Consider the following 23,418-nt stretch of genomic DNA (forward strand, 5'->3'; position numbering starts at 1 on the left):
GTAACCTGTGAATTCTCTATCATGTATTAAGAGCAGGGTATCTCCTCCCACCACAAAGAAGGTTGGCTGTTTTCTTGCTCTGGCTACTGGCACTACAATAGCTCATGTGTTTTTACTGAAGACACTCATATGGAAACACTTTCTCAACTCTCTACTTTGGCCTAAGTTGAAATATACATTGTATCTTAGTTCACAGGAAACAGAATTCCAAGGACTCTGAAGAAACATTTAGCCAAGCTAGTCAATTTATTGAGTCTCTATCAACCAGGTTTTGATTAACAAGGGAAAAGAACAACAAGCAACTTACAAAATAAATACTAAAAACAAATTCCCTTCACATTCATAAAGTTTTCTGGGGACAAACATTAGAAGAGAGAAAATGTATTCTAGTTGGAAGAATGTGCCTCAGGTTTATTAGAAAAAAAATTCTTAGAGAAGAAGATTCTCTTAAAAGAAACTATTTTCATACAGCACTACACTTAAAAACTGAATCATACGCCAAAAAAAGCTGTGAGGGAGAAAAGGTTTATATTTACATATAGGACACACAGTACAAAGCATTAGCTGGACTTATACTTTACATTTAGAGTTTATACCATTAGCGTGGGTGAGCTATGGACCAGGAGAGCTCTGAGTTTTTCACAAGGTTACACTAGTGCAGGCTCTAGGTGGATGTCCCTGCAGACACCTTAGTTCTATCAGTCAGTACAGAAGCTGTGCGACAGCACTGGCTTGGACAGGTAACTGTTCTGATAGTGCCCATTTGCCTCCAAGGCAAGTATTTATACAAATGAAGACAGCTTTGCTCTTAGCCTCTCCATGCTTGCTGGAAGAAGATTCACCATCTCCTTACTGAGTTCTAGTTCAGTTTCAATGGCAGGGACAGCATCTGGATACTTCTCACAATAGTCTACCAGAAATGTGTAATATTCCAATGATGTCTGCATATTTTCCAGTTGCTTTTTGCTATCTGAAGTAATAAGCTTACCATATAGTCGTGCAATATGAAATTTAGCCACCATTGCAGGGCGAAGAACATCTTCCTCGAGCTTTTCAGGAAACACCTTATCAGGGTTCCTCAAAGAATCCAAGAAGAGTTCATAATATTTGATTGCAAACTGAGCCAGAGAATTAATTTTTTTAACTGTGTGGGAGTCTAGTTTCTCTAACCTGTTACCAATAGCTACCTTTAAATCCATCATCTCATAATAGGTGTCAGCTAGTTCACACTGAAGCTGCCTACAAATCAACAGGTAGTACTGGGGGTTCAGGTCTGCATAGATTGGCTCCAGCATGTCTATTCTACGCTTGTGCATTTTGCAGCGCCTCTCATAGTCTTCTTCAAAGAAAGCAAGTACCTTAAACAAAGCACTGTGATCCTGAACAATTTCAATATGGTCAGTAACATAACCATCAACCTGAAAGAACTCTTTTGCTTCCTGAACATAGTTCTGGCCAACCAGGAAGATTTCTCTGGCTTCTTGAAAATCTAAAGGATATACGCTGCTTACTTTCTCCTCCATGGCTAAGACAGAGTCACATATATCACTTGTCCCAAAAAGAACAGCTTTTTTCCTGCCCTTCTCTTTTTCATCCTCTTCTTTTTTCCTTTGGGCTTTAAGTTCCAATTGCCTGTCTGGATCCAGCTCTCCTATGTTATCCTGAAATGAGAAAGCCATGCTAATTAAAAACAAATCTGGCTTACAAAGAGATACTTACACTGAATCATTTTGAGTCACCTTTGAAATATGAACTAGTGAGCAACAAGACAAAAGAGAAATCATTGATATATTAGGCCTTATATTAACAAAAGAATAATGTAAATTACAGTGTCAATTCTGACAAGACAAAATTAAGGTGGTTCAGTCTCCCTACCCTATGTGACAAAACAGCCAAAGGAATAAACGTTAAGCCCAAAGCCTCTGCTCCACAAAGCGCTTCAGCAAATGCTGTTTTAAACATCTGTAGAAATACTTAAATGAATTCAATGAACTGAATCAAATCTGAATTAATCAAATGCTTGAATGAATGAGAACATCAGCACACAAAACTGTTGCATATTAAGACAGTGTTCTTACTAGCAGTTAAATAAGAAGGTATCTGTCAAATCAAGCTGCAAGAAAATGCAGCAGAGAGGAGAAAAATTTGTGAGGTTGCTGTAAAAGCAATGTACTGATCACTCTACAGAGCTGATCTCCTATCCGTGCTTACTCTTAAGTGCTGCATTTAAGTCAAAGCATACCATGAAATACTTGCTACACTGCAAGTATCTGTTGTTTTGTTCACTGGGCAATTGCTTACTTCTTGTTACCCACTGCAAATTGATTCCTCTTGCAAACATCAAAGCAGGCTTAGTTTGCTGTTAGACAATGACAGCTACAGAACCGATTTTCTGTTACCTCAAGCAATTTTCGAGCGCTTTGCAGAAGATTCAGGCAATACTTTATCCAACACCTTGCAATTTCAGCTTTCCTCTCTGGAAGGTCCTGTTGGTCTGGCTCTGTTTCATCTACTGAATGGACATAAACACATAAAAACTTTAAAAAAAGTCCAGCAAGACCCTCAAATGTTACATGCAAAGAATATCATACTTGTATTTAATTTTTCCTCATGGTTAGACAGAAACATGTTCTCCATGTTAGTTTATGTAATAGTTCTGTAAACTGTCATTTCTGGTAGAAACCCATATAGACTAACGTGGATTTATCATCTATGAATTCTGAAAATAAATAGATCATAATGTATCTTTTAAAAGACCTTTCATCTTCAAGGTGTTTTACTGGAAAAGGTTTCCGGGTCTCTTTGTAGTAAGAGAAAGAAATCAGGATAATTCATTTTCTGAGATTCAGCTGCCTGCCCGTAGTTGTTTCTGAAGATAAGGGCATTGGTATTGCAATGGGCCCCAGGCTTGCTACCAAAAAAGGGAACAAAATTGGGGAAACTGCCTTTAGTTAAGCTACCTGGTACAAACATAAGATTTATTAGCTCTACAACTTCTGTGTTTTTCTCTCCACTATCTCTCCACTATCATAAATAGCAGCACTGCTGATGTCTCAAGATAACATTTTCATAAATCAAACACACTTCAGTGAAAACTCACTTCCCAGTCTCTATGCAGAACACAGTGAGTTAGCTGAACAATGAGAGGACATTCCTACAGGACGGCAGCACTTCTGTTCGTGAAATAAAAAGCCAACCTCAGACTCAGACTCTGAAAGTTTCTTCTACTAGTAGTCACACTGGACTGCCAAGTTGTTCCTTTGCATCAATGCCCAAACAACAAGGAGGGCAGCTTCAACTCCAAAACCAGCCATTGATGAGGCTGCAGCATCCAGCAACAAAAGATAATACAAGTACCTTCTGGATTTGGGGTTTTAAAAGCTGCAATTTTGCTCCCTCTTTTAAAGTTATTCCCAGGAAGCATCTGGTTTGGTTCACTGAATCACTGCCCTCTGATCACTGAGGCAAACAGCATTTTTAGCACATGTAAAAAGCCAAATGGATGAACAGAGACATTGCCACTGTTGAAGTGGATAATGTTTTAAATTTCCCTTTTACTCTGGTATGCTTTCTCAAACACCAGCAACAAGCACTTGAGTTTTTCTCACAGGGTCTACCCGTAGCCAATCTTGAGCTGTAGTAGCAGTCACTTTTCAGAAACCTTTGACTTTATTGAAAAATATTCTAGAAAATTAACACTGGGTAAGTTTTGTACATTTATTAATGTTTAAACTTCAGTTTTAAACATTAACACATAATGATGCTTAATTCACAAAAATTTTATTCAAAACTTTTTTATAAACTTACCATCTTCAGCAGATGGCACCTGTCCAGCTTGGCTAAAGATGACACTGGCTGCTGCTAGGCAGTGTCGAGCCTCCATAAAGCATTCCTAAGAGAAACAGGAACAGAGCAGCATTTAGCACTGGTGTAGGCAGCTCAAGCACTGCTCTCGCTTGGCCAAACCCTTCACCTCAGAGAGTGAACATGCATGACCACAAGGGAAATGACAAAACTGAGAGACTCTGGAGCATATTCCCTGGGCACTGGAAGAAAATATACAATTTTTCCACACCTATTACTGAATACATATTTTCTAACCAATTGTTTTTGCTGTACCACAGCCACAACACTAAGCCTTGACTTTAATATTAACTATGCACACTGAACATTCTGAATGTTCTGCTCTCTGCTACTCTGGCTGCCTTGAGGTGAAGGAAGTGATGCCTTGTGGCAAACACTATCACAGGGTGTTAGTGGGAACGAGCCGGACATACAAGTCAACATTGTGAGTCAGATCTAGATTCCTTTACCCATATTTGGCAGTGCACTGTTAAATAATTAGCGCTACCAATGCACCAAAAAGATAAGGAAATTAGGAGTTACTACTGAAATTAGCATTAACTGGCTTAGGTAGGGCAGGAATCTTTTTAAACATCAGAAAAAATAATCCAAATAGCCTGGAATATAGAAATTCCTAAATAAAGCTGAAGCACGTCCTAACAGTAGATTGTTTAGAGTCAACACACAGCAAACAGCTACCAACTCACATATCCAATTTAATGTTCATGTAGGTTCAAACAACTCTTGAGCATATGCTAAGGTACAAAGAACAATAATTTAGAGAAAACAGTAAGCCATACCTTGCTCTCAGATGCTTTTTGTTTTCAAACTTTATTGTAAGAGAACAATATACGAAAGAATTTTAAATTAAATTATTATAATGTTAAAGTTTACTTATGAACATGACATCACATTATTGCTAATATTTCATCAGCTATAGAGCTTTTCTCTTGTTTACACCCCTGTTCATCTTCCCCACTGCCATCGCAACACCACAGGAAAGCCACCATGTCCTCTTCAGAAAAAACTGACAGATGTTTCATGTCAGAAGACAACTTGTGGTTTTACAGGTGCCCATTTTAAATTCAGCTTGGAGCCCTGTCTCAAAGACAACTGTTTTAGTTGACAGTAACATTAATGGTATCACTACAGCAGAAAAACATTGGGTATATTACCTTGGAGAGATAGTACTGTGACAAAGTGGCAGCATTGCGTGCCCATTCTACTGGGTAGTAGCCACAGTACTCAAGCTGTCGTTTCAGAGTAGTATGGCAATACTGAGCAGCCTTCTCAATCATGTCCAGGTGCTGGTAGACTTGTGCCAGGTAATACAGAGTATGAGTGTAGGCTTTTTCAAATCTGGAAAAAAACCCAACAGTCTCTTAAAATTTTTTCTTTTTTTCCTCCCTAAATACACCCTCATAATTTGGAAAAAAAAAAAGTAATAATAAATTAACTATGCTGCTTAGCACCCACCTTTTGGATCTTTCTTGGTCTGTGAGTTTTTCTTCTTCTGCCATGAAATGTTCACTGGGATCCAGGGGAGGATTTCCATCCTGCAAGGGTACATGATACATTCAGCGAAGTACATTTCTTACTCTGTGGCACAGTGCTCCCTCTTCTGGCTGCACATCATTTACCATTTGCCAACCCCAAATTTAACAAAGCTCTGCGTAACCCATCCCAGTGACACATCTCCAGAGCAATTCCACAACATTCAGGAGATTTAGAGAATGAAAGTCACAATTCCACAAGGAATGACAAGGTTCACACCTTGCAGGAGACTTCTGCTTATGTACTTTAAAGCAATGCATGCTGCCTGCACCAGAGATACTCAGCCTGGATTCTATAGGACTCTACTGGGCACCTTTATTTTGTACAATAACGTACTGGGTTTTGAGGCATCAATTTAATACCAAGCACACCTTCAAGTGTGAAATATTCGTTTGCCCAGCTGCACCGATCAGTAGCAAGAAAACATCCTGCAGGAAGTACTGCAGAGAACATGAAGTGCAGAGTGCTCAGCAGACCTGCTTGTGAAGACTAACTGCTGTGAAGGGACTCCCAAGTATCTGCGAGCTGGCGAGATCTTTTACTCAGACAGACAAATGAGACAACATGCAATGTCTTTGGAGGATGAAGCTGCTAAATCTTCCTATCAGGCATAACCTACATGCAAGTTACAAGTTACAAGCTACAAATGTGGTAGCTCACATCATTAGAAGCACTTTTTTGTTCTTTAAACCACGAGTTCTGTCAGAATCCTTACATGGACAACTATACACCTTTTGGCATTGCTGTATCCAAGTCTGCCTTAAGACAATTGTCAATAACATTATCAGACAGCTCACAAGCAACCCCAACAGATTAACATCGCTCATGACAGAGCTTTATTATGTGCTTATCCCATTTCCTTTGCAATTGTGAGTAACTTCAGATGTCAATTCTAAAACACTTCATATGAAACCATCTTTTTAAGACAACTTTTCTCCCACTACACAGTGCATCATGGAGGGTGTCCAATGTGTCTGCCAGCAACAAAGCCCAGGTTGGTACGCAGCTTGTCTAGCCCTTTCCTAACCCCATTTATTTCTTAGCCCAAGAAAAGGTAAGGCAACAAATAAAAATCAGTTTCAATAAATACTTTCCATAAGTTAATACAGACTTAGGCAGGAACAGGAACAAGAGCAGAGAATACACTCACTTTCCAGGGAAGAAAACACACTATGTTTGTACTGCTTCTCATTAAAAATCCCTGAATGGACTTGTTTACTTGCTTTTTAATAGAAGTGGTTTACTCATCTTAAAAAATGAACAAATGTACCTGAAACAGATAGTGACAAATAAATTAAAGCGTGTTTAACCTACCAGAGGCATGTAGATTTTTGTACATGATCTTTTAATCTGTACAGTTTTGTTGAAACCTCATTCATTTTTAGATGTGAATTTATAACCCTTCCTCTTGTTTTATTTAGATATAAACCTTCTAACAAGATTTGGAGCATATTCTGGCAAGACTAGAGCTATTCCTGCAAAGAAAGCAACTGAAATGACATAGTACGCAAAACTCTCACCTCCTTCCTGTATCTACAGATCTCTCTCTGATATCAATCCTTATGTCTTTACTTATCCTCAGAAAGAGCTCTCCAACTCTCCTTTCTAAGCGAACTTCATTAGCCCAAGCTCCTTGCATTGGTTTTGGCTTTAGGCGAGGGAAACCACCCTATCCAATTTGTAAGTTAGTTAGACCCAGTCAGTAAACAACTAAATCCACCTGCTCAGCAAAATGTCTCCATCATCAGCAGTTTACCAAAGACTCCCTAATAAGAAGGCTTCCTGATACCCTAAAAATGGGGAATTTTAAGAAAAGCATATTCACATATTAATAATTTCTGAAAGAGAAATGCTGTATAAATCTGTAGTTTCTTCTAAAAAAAAGGACTTAAAGCATTGTTGTTTGACTGCATAATGCCTTGAACTGTAAGTGGCAAATATTGTTAGGGGAAAAGGTGTGGTAAACAATCTCACATGGGCTCGTCACGTATGTATAACCCCAGTCAGGCAGCAAAGCCCCAGAAGAAATATTCAGTAACCACTACTAACAAAAATTAACAGTTTCAGAAAAGTCTACAGTGAAAATGTGAAGTACTTGGCAGCACTTTAATCCACTATACCATAGTACCAGTTTAATTTCATAATCACTGGAGCAAGTGCCAGAAGCTTTTGGAGGTCATGTGATAGCTGGGGCTGGGTATAAATATCAAAGTTGAACATCAGGAATTAGAGAGAGAATCTGTAGAGAGGTGTAGTATCTCTAGTTAGTCCACCTGATCCAGAGAGCAGGAAATAAGCTGACAAGCTCTTCTGGATCCATTACCTCTTCTATCACTGTAGGCCAGCATGGCTGCATGGGTGGAACAATGGCAGTAACCAACCAATAAATACTTGCCCATTCTAAAAATCTCTGCAAGAATAATTGGTACTCTAAACCAATTTCATGTAAAACCTGAACCGAACCTGTAATTTCATGAAACTAAGGTCTGTCCAACCTATTCAGCTGTCCTGAGACACAGCTACTGCTTCTTGAAGACCACAAATGTTTTTAGCTCACTCCAGAACAGTCCCTGAGGCAAGTCAGTGTAGAAATAGCTTTGCAAAGAGCTTAAAAATAGCACAAGGGAGTCTTTGTAGGATACACAGCAGAATCCACAGCTCAAACGGTTGTTTAATATGCATGAGAGGGTTAGCTGTCTGTGAGATTGTCCTCTTGGATGTGGAACTAAACTACTTGCCCCTGCAAAACACTGCACAGTCAGAGAAAAACCAAACAAATATTAGTTTTGTTTCCTTTTCCTACTGCAAGCAAAGGACATTTTTACTGCATTTCCAAGATAAGATTTAATAACTGTCATCATTAAAACCCAAATTCTACCTGGCATCAACTCTGGATTATTAAAGAGCTTTCAAAAGGGACCATTATTTTTGAGCAAAATAATTTTCTATTTTGAAATTCTCAAGTAATACTCTAGTTTGCCTTGTCCTATACTGCAGTGCAACTCGTATCACTTGCCAAAAGTATCACAGCAGCCAGTATAAATCACAGAAACTCAAATTCCATTGCATGTTTATTTCAAAGATTACTTAACCTGCAAGTGGCATGTGAAAGTAAAACCTGCCATGATATTAACACAGTACCTCTTTCATGTATTGATTATACAAGGCTTCTGCAGATTCCAAGTAAGTTTGTGCAGTTTCAATTTCATCCCTTTGAGACCACAGGATACCCAGATTGTTCTAAAGGCAAAAGGTAAAAAAAATAGTCATGTTCCATTCACATCACACATTTTTTTCCAAACAATTGATCAGTCTTCATTCATATATATATATATATGTGTGTGTGTGTGTGTGTGCGTGTGTGTGTCTTCTAATACAAAGTATTTCAAAAACCAGAAATTGTCCCCACAAAGTTCATTGTGGGTTGCTCAAAAGGAGGGGGTTCTCACACAGCAAATTTCACATTAAAAATTCACCTCACAGTCTGACTTTCTCTGTTTACTCTGCTAGATAAGGACCGGTGTGCTGAAATAATGAGCTTTTTCCACAGAGTATGTTCTGCATCCAATTCATGCAGCTTTTACATCACATACAAATATCATAAAAAGAGACAAGAAATCAGAAATTTGTTAACATGACTCCACAGAAAAAATTAACAGGGAAAAAATATGCTAGGAATGAATGCTTGCATATTTTCAGCAATGGAAAGAGATGAAAAGCACCTCTGAGATGCAAAAGTTATAGATTATTGCCTTCAAATTTAAGTTAAAGCAATGTACATAGTAACTCACTGCATCTGCGAACCCAACTCTTACAAAAATGACACTAATTTTATTAATAAGATGAAGGTGTTAATAATAATCTATGTCTGATGTGCTAATTTAAATCCTAGGCAGTGCTGTTACAAAATTCAAGAGGGCTAAAAAAAACCCCCCAAAACCTTCAAAATAATTAGAATGTGTAGCTGTATGCCAGCCCTGTGTCCCTTTCAATTCCATTCTACTGTTTTTCTAAGAAAGCACATCACATGTTGTTTATGAACTGAAACACTTTGCCCAAGGCCAAGCAGTGGAACAGACCAGATTCCATCAGACAGACTGGGATACACAATCTTATGCAAAAGCTCAGAAATCAGAAGTGGGGCTAAAGAAAGAGGCCCAGCAGGAAAAAGGAATGCCTCTTCCCTCAAAATAGCAGTTAGTGCCATGGCAACACACCCCAGGCATCCCAGAAGGTGGAGAAGTATGGCCACTGATGATAATCATTGCTTTAAAATCAGGAATTGTTTAAATTAATTACTGAAGCCTGTTACAGCCCTTGGGACCGGGAGCTGAGGGCTCGTTTCCCAGCACTGTGCACACCTTAGGACAGTGCCAGGCAACAGCAGACCCATCAGTGTTGGACCACAGCACTTCATATGCATAACAAACTTCATCCTGCTGCTTCCTGAAGGCCCTGAAACAGTGAAGTCCATGCAAACTTTGGTCTAATAGAGAGAAGAGCTGCTTTGCAGCACACCAATTCAGAAGTGCAGTGCAATCTCTGGTGCTGAGCCACAAGAGCCACATCTCCTCAGGAACATGTGGAAAGATGTTATCTTATTTCGGCTGGAGCAGCCTCCTTATCTTACAAAGGGTAACAGATTTGTAGCAGTGTACCCATACCCTCACTGAAGGACAAGGAGCAGATGTAACCTCACTGTTCCAGACAACTCAGCCAATTTAACCAGTGCAAGACAAGTCATCCTTTCACTTGCACCTTTCCACACCAGCCCACAATTCCTTGACAGTTTGATGAGGAAGCACTATGGAACCTTTTCTAATTAGAGCAGCCATTTTTGACAGAGACATCTAAATAACTGCTCAATTTCATTTACAGTCTAGCATCAGATACCTAAGATACCTAACTATACACCAGCTACCATGACAGAGTGATCAAGTAAAGGCCCTTGTGTGAATCTTCGTGTAGCAAAAACTAATACTGATAACAGTATTCTATTCTTCTGAATAAAGAGAAAATAGTATTACTTCAAGCACCAACAAAACTGTATTTACCCATCTGGGACAAAATATAATAGTTTAAAATATAACAGACAATGCTGAAAAGCAAATGAATTATCATTTCAGGATAACACATCAATAAAAGCACCTCCCAACTTCACTTTAACAACCACTGAGTTAAGGAATCACAAATAAATTCTGGATGTAGTGAGGTCTTTTACTAATTTATTCTTTCACGGTTCTTACAAGTTCTGTCTCAGTGTGTCCAGAAGAGCACGCTGTTCCGTCAACACCCAGTTTCAATTAGGAGAACACATTTTAGATGCTCTGCACGCCCAGAGGCATCAGCAGGAGGCTTAAAACAGAAGAACACCCCTCCAACAGCCACCACCTGTGAATGATTCCTTCCAACAAGAACTGAACGCCAGGGCTGCTGTGTTGATTATGGTTAAACGAGCAGCACCTGTCAGGACACGGGACTGCCCTGGATCTCTTCGCAGCCCGCTGCAGAGACCACCCGGCACAGCCCGCAGACACAAGGCCCTGCTCCGCCTGAGCCTCCCGCTCCACGGACACCCCTTGCGGCCTCCCCTGCCCACCTGGGCCTGTATGTAGAGGGACACGCAGTCCGGGGAGAGGCGGTGCGGCTCCAGGAGCTGCGTGCAGCGCTGCAGGTGCTCCTCACCGGCCGACAGCTCCTCGGTGTCGGTGTGGTTGACGCCCAGCTCGTACTCCAGCACGGCCCGCCGCACGGCCAGCACCGCCTCGCCGCCCTCCTCGGCGGCGCTCAGCAGCTGCTTCACCTCCTGCAGTAGCGCCCGGGCGCTGTACTTGGAGCGGTACGGCTCCGTCTCGGGGTCCTTGAGGGACTCCACGGCTGAGAGCGTGCGGGCGGCGCGGAACTTCCCGCACACCGCGGGCCACCCTCCGCCCGCCGCCGCCGCCATCTTCCCGCGCGCCCGCCCCGCCCCGCGCCGCCTGACGCGCCCGCGCCCGGCCCCGCCCCCGCCCCGCCGCCATGGCCGCGCCCCCTCAGGCGGTACCCTGAGGGAGCCGGCAAACGGGAGCGCCCCAAAGGACACCATAGCGCTGGCACCCGCGGGCAGCGTTCGAGGAAGGGTGCTGAGGGCTTAATGTCCAGTTTTTCTGTAAAAAATTTCTTTTAGAACCCGATTTTTTAACGCTGCTGAAGAGGCGAGGCATGGTTACTGTCCGTGTTTGGATGAATTTTGTTCCCTCACAGTGCTCAGTTTCCAGCACACCCACAGGGTCACAGATGCCCTAACAGGCAGCAGCTACTTTGCTGGGCAGAAAGAAAAATCTCCCAAAACACCTGGTCATTTCAGCAAACATGATTTTTAGCCATCGTCCAAGACAGGTTGGTTTATCAAGGAATAAAGACAAAGAGGAGTATCTAACAGGCTTTTACTGTCTGATAAAATTCAGCTCAGTCCCGTATCTGTAGCAGAGGTTAATTGAGCGTCCTGTTAAAGTCCCCGATTTCCACTCTTGAACCAGCTTTTTCTCTTGAAGTCTCCTTGCCTGCTGTTTCCGAACTTGGAGAACCCTCGTCCCGCCTCCTGGGGATATTCTTCCAGCTCAGGCAACTCACTTGCCACCGACAGCTGCCAGCGCCGTGTGTCCTTCCACTGCTCCTGAAACAACACCAATGTAACCAGACTTTATGTCCCTGCAGGAGTGTCCAAGGTACCTGTAGCATCAGAAGCAACACTGAATGCGAAGGCATTTCCAGACAAATCCCACCCCTGCCAAAATAGGCCATTAGATCCCCCCATGGGAAACACAGTCCTGTGACAAAGGATAAACAATCACAAGGGACAAAGGGAACGAAGTTGACAGAAAACTGGTGAACTCTCAAATACACTGGAGAGGCCAAAACAGACTAGCCAAAGACCACAGAATTTTCGTTAATGAAATAGGGTAATATGGGAACAGAAATGAGAAGAGACATGGCAGGGTATTTTCTAATGACTCTCCTGTATTCCTTCTAGTCACTCTGTTGCCAACACAACATCCTTATTAAAACCACAAACCTTAACCTCCAAAACCACCCTATACTCAATCCTTTATGGCAGCTGCTAATTTTCAAATCACCAGGTTTTAAAGCCAGCTCTGGCTACACAAACATACCTGTATGTTACTCAGTTCATCAACAGGGATATCAAAGCACACACCCTACCGAACAAAACAAAAGAGGCACAAATTTACAACAAAAGAATAAAGGCCTCGACAACCAATCCCACTACATATGTATTTCTGATGCTTTTTTTTTTTAGGAGGCAATTCCTGCATTATCATTTAGGAGTAATGTCTCTAATAATTCTCAAAGTCTTTAAAGCACTCAAGTAACATCAATGCTTTTTTTTTTTCATTAGCGTATGCATGAACAGCACACTTGTGATAGGTTACCATTTCCTGAGAAAAGAGATTGAGTAGGGATAGTGCGGTACCAACATTTTGTACCAATACTTCAGAACTCCAGCCTCAATCACTGCACAAACTGGTTATACGTGAACACACACAAAGCCCCAAATCCCTTCATTCCCAAGGCTGGCCACCTTACCATCTTCCCCTTGAGGAAACGCATTGCAGACACCTTGTTGTCGACTTCCTCCCCAAGCTGTTCCTTCAGCCCCCGCCAGGCATAGCCCATGGTATGCATCTCTATTGAACACTTCAACACCATGGTCACAAAACCCTGCAGGAAACAGAGAAAAATGTGTAACAAGGCTAAACTTGGTCAAACCTACTGCTAGAAAAGATAAGAAAACCCCCAAACTGATACAAGAACCGCAGTCCAATCACACAGTATGTCCAAAATTGTGTTACCACACAATGAGCTGGGCCACGTTCTCCCTAAATGCATCAGAAAAAGGAAGTGCTGTACTTTTCTTCAGTTAGGATCTCTTTGAGATCAGGTAATCACATGCTGTACTTGCAATATGACAGAAACATAAAAGATTTCTGATAAGGGGGAAACTACAATAGCATGAATCAATCTATTTGCTTGTAAAATGTCACTAAACTCTCTTAGAGCATCAAAGTCTTCTGTTGCTTCAGTCTCTGGAGAAATTCTTTTAACTCTCATCACAAGAAAATTTACTGATTTCAAGTGTCACCCAGGAAGAGCTGATTTCAGCTAAGGAACAAGCAACACAGCAGGAGCCTGGGGGTAACAGCTATTCAGAAACCCAGCTGAAAAAGGCTGGGAAGGAGATGCCACAAGTGGCCTGGACACAAGTAATTCATACATCCATCCTTGTTATCACAGGTGCATCATTACTTACAGCTGTTGAGTTGAGCAGGGAGCGCTGCTGGATGTGAGCTGCCCCGGAAATGTGCGCCAGGGCTGCAGCCAGGGCAGCCACCGCCCCCTTTTCATCTATTAGCTCTTCAGCTGATTTTCTGAAGTAGTCTACCGCAGAGGGAGGAACAGCCTCCAGCAACCTACACAGTTACAACACAGGTTTAAACAGGTAAGAAAAGGCCACTGTGAAGCGCAGCCATGTTTAAGGCATAGCCCAAATTGGTTATTTCTGAAAAAGGCAGGGGGAAAAAAAAAGAGATAGGAAACTAAGAACAGCTACTTCTGTAATGCTATTTCTGGTACAACAGCTCCCCCCATCATTTTTTAGTATACAGTGAACCCAAAACCATGCCCATCATCTGTTTTACACTGGTCAAATCCTTGCTAATTATAATAATCTGCTTCAAGGCAATTTCCGCCACTGGGGAAGCAAATGTAAACAGAGCTGCATGGAATAAAAGCCATAACCCTTGGAAATAATACAAAGAAACACAAGCCAGGGCTAAAACACCCTCACTACTGCAGAGTAACTCCTCATTATACCAAGTATTGCTTTTTGCACACTGCTTCCACCATGTCATCTGAACAGACAAAATCAGTTTCCCCTCACAACAGTAATTCCCTCATCTGTCACTGATTTCTGATTTTATAAACAAAGGGAAATTTTTGCAAAAGATTAGAGAACATTATATTCTTTGAAAAGGTCTATGTTCAGCCCACAGAGATTTACTGATACCACCTTATGTTATCCATACAGAAAGCAGTGACTTATACCACATAGGCAAAGCCATGCTCACATACAGGTGCGATCCCTTAAAGCTTTGCATTAAGCTCTAAGCATCTAGAACAACATCATCTCTAAACCTTTTTTAAGAACAGGCAAAGAAACTTACTTTTTGGCATCACTGCTTGAAGCTTTAATTACATCTGTAGCAGAAGGAACGCCTACACGCTTAAAGGTAATACCCTGAAATCAAGAAAACACATTAAAGGTATTTTCGGCACTATACAATTCAACGGTACCTACATCACATTACTGAGACCTCTACTTACTGTTTACAAGACCAACATACTCTTTACTAAGTTATTTCTAAAGCTAAAATAAAGCTTTTAAGTTCCCAGCTTTGTTAATTTGGACCTACTTTACTCCAATGTACATGCAGACTGTGATACAAGGCATGGTCTGCCTCATGCATTCCTGTCCCAGCCTGCCTGCTGACATCCACAGAGGACTGCCAGCATGGGAAAACTAAGGCAATACAAGAACAAGCCAATACAAAAGCATCTACAAACACCAAATATCAGCACTTCAGGCCTACTAGTCTATGGGACAGGAGAGTCCCATTCTGGACTTACAAGCAGCCCATGATTACAAAGTCCAAGGGTAGCAGGGTGCTTTTAGAGATGAATAATTTCCTTAAGCAGAGACCTGAGGTACAACTCACCGCTTTGTGCTCGACTTGTTTCAGAAGATCTTCTTCTCTTCTCTGAAACAAGCAAATGCAGATACCAGTTCGGCCAGCTCGGCCCGTGCGTCCGGAACGGTGGATGTAGGAATCAACATCCTTCACAAATTGAGATCAACATGAGAAAACCTTATGTTATTTAAACCGTTGACATTTCAGATTAAACACAAGCTAAATTCAAATTTAGCAGCCTAAGGAGTGACACATTATGTGTTTATACCCAAACTTATAACTACACATAAACCACTTAGGTTTGCCTGTGCTCCCCCACCCAAAAGTATGCTACTCAGCTTTAACAAACACTGCTGACAGGCATTTTTATTTTTTTATATAAAAAGCTCCACTAGAGTGGAGCGATGAAAAAGGCAGCAAAAATATTTTAGAGTTTTTATGAAACTCAGCAACATTCAGAAGGAATTCAGAAAAGATGCACAATATCAAAACCTAGGAGTTTCCAGAGTAAACAAAACCCAAGACTTTAATCAAAGCTCAAACTGTAAAACTTTCAACCACAAAATTTTAGATCTGGCATTTAAAAAAAATTCACCTAATTTGTGAATTGGAACAGAACATACTTCTGATGAAAGAGAAATAACCCACCACTCTGGCACCAAAAAAAAAAAGGTAAATAGAATTTTAGTTTCCCCTAATGACTTACTTTTGGTGGTGAGCACTGTATAACAAGGTCAACCTCGGGAATATCCAAACCACGGGCAGCTACATTTGTTGCAATCAGAACCTCAAACACACCATTTCTGAAGCCTTTTAATGTAATTTCCCTCTGTTTCTGTGGAATGTCACCATGCAAGGACTGGGCATCCTGTCAGTGCAACAAACCATCAACATGACAGTTAATGGGAGTCTAGGCTGCAGCATCTAAAGATATTTACCTGCAAACCTCAAAATACTGTTCAGAGCAACAGAAAATAATTACATAGCTGATACCAAAGGAATATAAAGCATCCTGCTTTGTTTGATCCTTTTCTGGGATTTACTGTGAAAGCAGCATGGCCAACTGGCAGAAATTGCTGCAAGTTTTTTATGTGGATGGTATATGAGATTTCTCTAACACTAGGCAAACCATTCCCACCACTGCTCTTTGCCCATAAATCAGCACTCAGTATCAAACAGGATTTTCTCAAAAAAATATGCAGCACTTTTCCTCACACTCAGAAAAAGGGCAGTAATTCAAGCAAGCACACAAGACCTGCTCAATAGATCACCTGAGTTCCAAACGGTCTTGGCAAACCTTCCAAGGGCAACAAGACATTTCATTCTACCATATTTGGATTTTCCTGAATGACTGTTCAAAGATCAAATGCCATTAAGAGATGGGAATCCAAAAAGCATATTAATGTAAGATGGGATGTAAGTCCACTACACTAGCTCCTGTTTGTTACAGTTATTACTATCTCCTGGTTATTCAGCATAAGCTGTGTATTTCCTATTGATCTGGGTCCTGCACAGTTTTAAAGCCAAAGGAATAAATTCATAATCTCAGTCAGATTTTAACTCAGAAATTTTAACTTCAAATTTCCATTTTTTGAAACAGCTTTCACAAGTCTTAAAACCACCTAGAGAAACAATTTTCTTCAGACAGTTGCAATCTCCTATTTATTTCAGGGCATTCAACCCCCGACTATCAGAACCGCTGCTCTGTGCTCAGCCCCCGGTACCTGTTTGAGTGAAGCATTCATTGCCAACTCATTTGCTTCCCTTTTGGTCTCACAAAAGACAATGGTTCGCCCACGGCTGCCACTGTAGACCTGAATGATGTCCCCAAGAACTCCTGCTCTCTGAGATGAGCGACACTGTATAGCCAAGTGCTGTTTGGGAAAGAAACAAGAAACCTGTGTTAAACCTAAGCCACGCACAGGATAAAATGAACAAAAAAGGCATTTTAATTTCTTTTAAGCTTGCAAACAAAATCTGTGTTGTCAACCATGTGAAAAGTCATTCCATACCCCCATTTGTAAAGTTAATGCACAACTCATTTTATCAAGGCCACTTGCTTTCAGGACCCGCACTGCTCTGCAGCAGAATCACTCACTTCCACAGTTGTGGCTGTCCTTTGAGTCTTCCTTCCAATCAGGTCGATCTGTTCGTACTCATCTCTCATGTATTTTTTTGCTACATCATAAACCCATCGTGGACAAGTTGCAGAAAACAGCAGTGTCTGTGGGTTGTTCTCGGAGCCTGGAAGGAAGGACCATCAACTTCAGACATCACAACAAACCATGACACTTGAGAACTGATAAAAAAGCAAGAGTTGCTCTCAAATTGACAAGTCTCTACATGCACTAAGTCACTACAAGATGTGAAGAAACACTGCCAGCAATCAGCTTTTTGTGGCTTTTAGAGCCAAAGTGGTAAACATTGTTTTTAGTAATTGTTGAGATTTCTATTTCCAGTAATTCAAGCCTTTTCAAAACTTCTGGCATTAGTGAAATGTGGCAAGGAGTTTCACACATTAATATTACCTCCTTCTGCTCTGTACCTGGTACCTGACAGCTCTGCTGAACACCCACTACATCAGAAAAGAGCAAATATTCCCTAGCTGTCAGCTTTGTGTGACGACAAGTGTACAGACAGATCATAACCCTAAACCCTTTGCTCAAGTCACGTCTCAGGATGAGGAACACTAGGGCTTAAGCAGTTGGGTTCGCTGCTTTTTTCCCTGGCTTTTTTTTACTCCAGTCCATCCAGAGATGCCACTCCAGCCCTTCAGCCATCTGTCACCTCTCTTCGAACTTTTTCCAATTCTACCTTGCCCTTTTCTAGCATCACACAAAGAATTTAAGTTAGGGGTGCACCAGAAGTTTTTAAAGTAGTATAACTGTGTTTTCTGCATTGTCCCCTGTTCATGTCCTGATGCCTGAGTTCACCTTTCTTATAGGATGATCCCAAGATTTCTTCCACTTGTTCTGCAAAGCCCATGTCTAACATGTGATCCACTTCATCCAAAACAACATGCTTCACACTGGAAAGTTCCAGCTTGCTATTCTGAATGTGGTCTTTGATCCGTCCAGGAGTTCCCACTAGAATATCGATGCCACTTTTAAGGAGATCAACTGGAAGACAGAGAAACAAGGACAGTGTCAGACTGCTAAGAGACAACATGATAAAAAGTTCGCAGTACACAGCAACACCTCTCATTTTAGAAGCAAAAAGCTGCTGCCCTTTAACCTCAGAATAAAGCACTACATCCAAAGGTAACAGCTACCTGCAGTCCTAGCTGCTCTGTCAGGAGTACCAGTCAAACCTCATGCAAAGTTACAGGGAAATACACCAATTTCCAAGCAACAATCAGCTGACATTAGAAACCTTCAGAGCACTATGGCTTGGTCCTGAGCTCCACTCAGGACCCAGACAAAGACCTGGATATCTTCTACAAGATCACTCTCTGTGTCCAGTTCCATCAATTCAATCCCAGAGTGATCAGTGACCCTAACCCTAAATTTCCATTACTACATGGAAACACTTTCATTTTCCAGCTAAACTCTTTGTCACAGCTACCTCTGGAGACACACAGAGCCACAGGCACATACATAGTTCTCGTCTTTCTGTGGACTGTCACCTAGTCCCAGTCTATGTCCACACAAAAACACAATAAAGAACAAACTAAAAGGACTAGACATGTCACAGATCTACAACCATTCTTTTCCATAAAGATTTATTTGAACTAAATAATTCAACCCAGGCCGTGTGATTCCTCTGAAAGCCAGGTCATTTGAGTTCCTGACTAAACTCGAGGTCTGAGGGGGCAAAAAGCCCATTTTTACTTATGGAATGCATTTGGGAAAAGTCAGCTCCAATCCATTAGTAATTCCTTAGCAGTTACTTACGCTGTTCTTTATATGGAGCTCCTCCATAAAAACAAGCAATTGACAGTTTCCTTGTGAGATTCTTGAAGTCTTTGGCTACCTGAGTGGCCAGTTCCCTGGTTGGAACAAGAACCAGCACCTGGAGGGACAGATAAAACAGGCAAAAATGTAGCTGTGCTTGGGAGAAGGTGTAGGAGATAAGAGTTTACTACCCATCAAACACCTTGTACTCCCATCTTTATTCTACATTTGTTGCAGAGCCCACAGCTCCCCACCATCCCAGCAATATTAATATTAAAGCCAGATAAAAGACACTTCAGTAACATTACCAAGGGCAAGGAAGGTGCAGCTCAGCATTAAAGGGTAGGAACAGTCACTAAATCTGGTGTAGTAAGATTTTAAAAGATAGATAGCATGAAGCACTCTAGCCATACATCCTTCCTTTTCTCCACCAACCTGCCTTCCTCCAATATCTACCCTTCCCACCAACATTTTATTTAAAGAGTGAACCAATAAAACAAAGAGCTGAATTCATCTCTTAAAGCTTTCAGACAATAGGATTTTAAAATTTACATTGTTTATTTAAATTTAATTTAAATTTAAATTTAAAATATACATTGTTAATAAAACAGAAGGATAAAGCAGGCAACAAATCTGCAGACTATATATAGTTCTGCAGTCTAATGATAAATATATACACTCCAATGTATAGGAATAGGTATCTGATCACTGGCATCTGGTTACCAATTCCATCTCTAGTAAACACCACTTGCATCTCTTGAGTGTCCAGACATGAGGGAAACAAAACAAAACAAAACAACCACCAACAAAATCCTTCACTTATCGCCATGGAATTTATAGTGAAAAAGAACCTCAGCAAACAGAGCCAAGTCCAGGTGACTCAAACATCACTTAAGAAGAGGCAGGGGACTGAGCCGCAAAGCTGCACACTAAGTGCCCGACGACAGCAGCCTGGAAGTTCCCTAGACACTGCTGCAGTGCCCTGACTGTTCTCCCAAACACAGTCATAAGGGACCTCAAACACCAAATTTGTCATTGCTGTGATGCTGCAAAACTCTGTTACACTCTATCCCCTGATCTGAGCAAAGCAGTCAGTATTACAAAAAACAGTATAGGACAAAGAAGTCCCAAACAAAAAACCTGAAAGCAACAGTAAAATCACTTTCAAAACCTGCCATGCTCTAAGGTTTTGGTGTAAACCCTTAAGTGCAAGTTACTTTTGGTGCACGGCCTCTTCTCCCATCCTGCGAGACACTCTGAAGTTTTTCAATCAGTGGAAGAGCAAAAGAAAGGGTTTTCCCAGTTCCTGTTCGAGCTTGAGCAATTACATCTTTGCCGTCATATATGGGTTGGAAAGTCTTCACTTGCACAGGGAACAGGTATTTTACACCTCGAGCTGTAAGATAATTGAAAGACATTTCACTAAAAGGTGAACTAACAATTAGAAGCCCACATACGTAAATAGCCCAAATACATAGGGCACACCACCTCAAATCCTGCACACAGAAATTGCAGCTTAGAAGAAAACCATATATCTTTACGTTTTATTCGTACTCTAGATCAAAAGATATTCCACCCCCATGGTGAGAGTTGAGTATCCATGATGAAATACAGTCTTCTTTGTGACGGATAGTTTAAGAGAACAGGAGAAGGAGGAAGAACCCCAGCATGTTTTTTCTGATACAGTTTAAGATTTTGGGGTAGCTTGGTTTTGAAGGTGAGAAGATGATGGTGTTTGTTTCAAAACATTCTAAAACATCAAAGAGATTTTGCACAGTAGAAGTGAAACAACCCATCCAACAGGAACTTCAGAGCTAGGACAACATAAAGCAACAAGGAGAATTTTTTCCAAGGAACAAGACTTGCACATCTTCCCAACACAGAGGACAAGAACCCTACAGCGATTACTTCCTCATCAAAACTATCACAAAGACATGAAAATGCCCAAAACTATGAGAATAACCCTAGACAATCTGTTCACACAAGGCAAATAGTCTTCATATACAAAACTCCATTAAGGTTGTCTAAGAAGCAACATTGTAGACAGCAGACATAGAAACAGAAATAAAGATATAGAGAATGATGCTGATGAGGAATGTGTCTCTAGAATGTGTATCTAGGAATAACCACTCCATGGAAGAATAATTTCATCTTAAGGCACCTGAAACTGAACAAACCAGAACACTTTTTTCTACTAACAGCAGATTCTCTAAATCCACAGCGACTGCTCATATTATTCTTACCATACAATAAATGTAACACAGTTTAGGACTATTTAACTTTGGCTTATGCAGGTAACAGTGCAATTCTGAACAAACATTTACAGAAATGTCTTTTATCACACAAACTAACCTGTGAGAAGGTTGACAGTGTTTTGTGAGAGCAGAAAATTAGAGAAGGCGCCTTCTTTTGCTTCTTCTGTCAACTCCTAACAGGATATAAAAAAGAAAAAAGACTTAGTAGTCCTGCAAGATGAGCATAAAACATACTCTACACAGGCACCCAAGAAAACCTGTGCATTTGCTGTACTACCACAGTTTAACCAGATACTTCCTTTCTGCTCAAAGGAAAAAGAAAACCCTTTGGATATAGGCATGCTTGGCAAATCAGGAAACGGAAACTATTTGTTAAAAATTTTAACTAGAGTCCACTGAAACCATGAGAAAACCCTTTTTCACAACAAAACATACTTGCTGTAACAATTCACTCACTGTGTGAAACATGAATTTCCCTCTAGAAGACACCTATGTAGTACACCGTGCAAAGAGCTTTGAACTTTACATGTGAGTTAATACTTAAAACACAAAATTTAGATTTTACTTCAAAGATCCAAGAGGTTGCATCATTACACCCTACATACAAAAAACACTCTCTTGACACATGTTCCCACCCTAGACACAAAACTACTCACAGGAGGCCCTACACAGGGCCCCGTTGGACATTTGTGCGAGAAGCAGAACTCCAGAAGTGGGAATTAATGAGGACAACTGTGGCTTTCTATTACAGAACACTTTACCAATACTTCTTCAAAGGTCCTGCCATCAGAGAGAGTACCATCACAGCACAAAGTAAGTCATGTTTCTGGAATGGTGGCTGCCTATGCAGCAGGGAAAAACCTTTGTGCTATAGGACACAAACAACCTGTGACACGAAGACGAGCAGCACATGGAAACTGCTCTCCTAACCAGCCGCCATCGCCGCTCCAAACGGTCGGCATTTAGCGGGAGGGGGAAAGCACGTGGAGAACAGCTCCCACGCGTTGGTGCACGTGGTGCCGAGCCTCCCTCACTGCCCGCAGCCCAGGCGGGAACGAGCAGGACGCCGGGCAGGATGAGAGGCGGGATGCCCGGGCACTCCCGATGCCCAGGAGCAAGTGCCGCACATCCAAGGCGGACAGTGGCAAAATGTGCTTATGACAGATGCCTCGTGCTCCCACTGTCTCGCAGCTCAAGTCTCCACACAGCGCGCACTACGTGTTATTAAACCCACTAATTACCAGCAGAACGTTAATTAATCAAGACATGGGCTGTGCTGGCAGAGGATCCCTACCTCGGCGTCGCTGTCCTGCTCTCCGGCAGCTGGGGATGTCACGCTGTCGCTCACAACGGAGGAAGATTCCACCGCGTGCTGGGACGCGTCGCTCTTTCCTACCAAACCGTTGCTCTTCTCCTTGATCTTTTTCGTCTTCTTGGGCACGGGGGGCTCGAAATCGCCGTCCCCCAACCCGCTCTCCTCGGGCTGCGCCTGCTCGGCCTCGGCCTTACCGCGCCGCTTCGCTTTCACCTGCCGCTTCACCTTCTTCTCCGGCGTCTCCTCCTGCTGCGGGAAAGCCGCCGTCACACCGAAGAAGCCCCTTCTTCCCCCCTGCCCGCCCCCAGTCGACTTTAAGCCCCCCAAGCCCGTACAAAATGGCCGCACCCGCGGCCGCACGTGGCGCGCCCACCTTGACCTTTCTGCGGCGTCCGCGACGCACCGACTCTGCGGCGGCCGGCGCCTGGGGCTCGGCGGGGCTGTTCTCGGGCTCCGCGGCGGGCATGGCTACCGGATGCTCCCCTGGAAGGTACGCGGCCGCGGCGCTGCTGCCGGCGTCGGGGCCCGTCTCGGCGCGGCGGCCCCAGGACGCGCGCCCCGCCCCGGCGCGCAGGAAGTGAGGCGGGCGGGCCGGTCCGCAGGGCAGCGCTGCCGACAGCAGCACCGACGGGCCCGCCCCGGCGCCGCACAGCCAGCCCAGCCGCCGCCCGCCGCCGCTCGCCGGGGCCACCGCCGCCCGCACCGCAGGGAGCCCCAGACGCGCTGACCGGCCCCACACGGTCCCCATGCAGCCTCTGCGCCCTCGGCCCGCCCCTTCCGTCGCAACGCCCGCCGGCCCCTTCCGCCAGCTC

The 23,418-nt window shown here is 42.5% G+C and overlaps 2 protein-coding genes across 3 annotated transcripts; both read right to left on the minus strand.

Moving 5' to 3' along the window:
• Nucleotides 1-237: 237 nt before the first annotated feature.
• On the minus strand, nucleotides 238-11,347 carry KIFBP (kinesin family binding protein). The gene is made up of 7 exons (XM_082286157.1): nucleotides 10,997-11,347; nucleotides 8,539-8,637; nucleotides 5,320-5,399; nucleotides 5,019-5,202; nucleotides 3,808-3,892; nucleotides 2,400-2,512; nucleotides 238-1,661 (listed from the first exon to the last, which is right to left on the minus strand). The coding sequence occupies exons 1-7, from the start codon at nucleotides 11,342-11,344 to the stop codon at nucleotides 783-785; spliced, it is 1,788 nt and encodes a 595-aa protein (XP_082142283.1). The 5' UTR covers nucleotides 11,345-11,347; the 3' UTR covers nucleotides 238-782.
• A 387-nt stretch (nucleotides 11,348-11,734) lies between these two features.
• LOC309575586 (nucleolar RNA helicase 2-like) lies at nucleotides 11,735-23,354 on the minus strand (the record flags this gene model as incomplete). Of its 2 annotated transcripts, none has more annotated exons than XM_082286154.1 (15): nucleotides 11,735-12,052; nucleotides 12,549-12,593; nucleotides 12,982-13,116; nucleotides 13,706-13,865; nucleotides 14,619-14,692; nucleotides 15,171-15,290; nucleotides 15,850-16,011; nucleotides 16,868-17,017; nucleotides 17,242-17,387; nucleotides 18,077-18,262; nucleotides 19,037-19,154; nucleotides 20,254-20,432; nucleotides 21,389-21,464; nucleotides 22,586-22,852; nucleotides 22,980-23,354. In XM_082286154.1, 15 exons carry the CDS (start codon nucleotides 23,352-23,354, stop codon nucleotides 11,885-11,887), a joined length of 2,361 nt encoding a protein of 786 aa, XP_082142280.1. In that variant the 3' UTR covers nucleotides 11,735-11,884. The 2 variants fall into 2 exon arrangements, with proteins under 2 accessions (XP_082142280.1, XP_082142281.1); XM_082286155.1 differs by having other exon boundaries at nucleotides 22,586-22,855; nucleotides 22,980-23,214.
• Nucleotides 23,355-23,418: the final 64 nt, after the last annotated feature.

Source organism: Coloeus monedula (assembly GCF_965178545.1).
Source record: "Coloeus monedula genome assembly, chromosome: 8".
In the NCBI taxonomy this organism is placed as follows: Eukaryota; Metazoa; Chordata; class Aves; order Passeriformes; family Corvidae; genus Coloeus; species Coloeus monedula.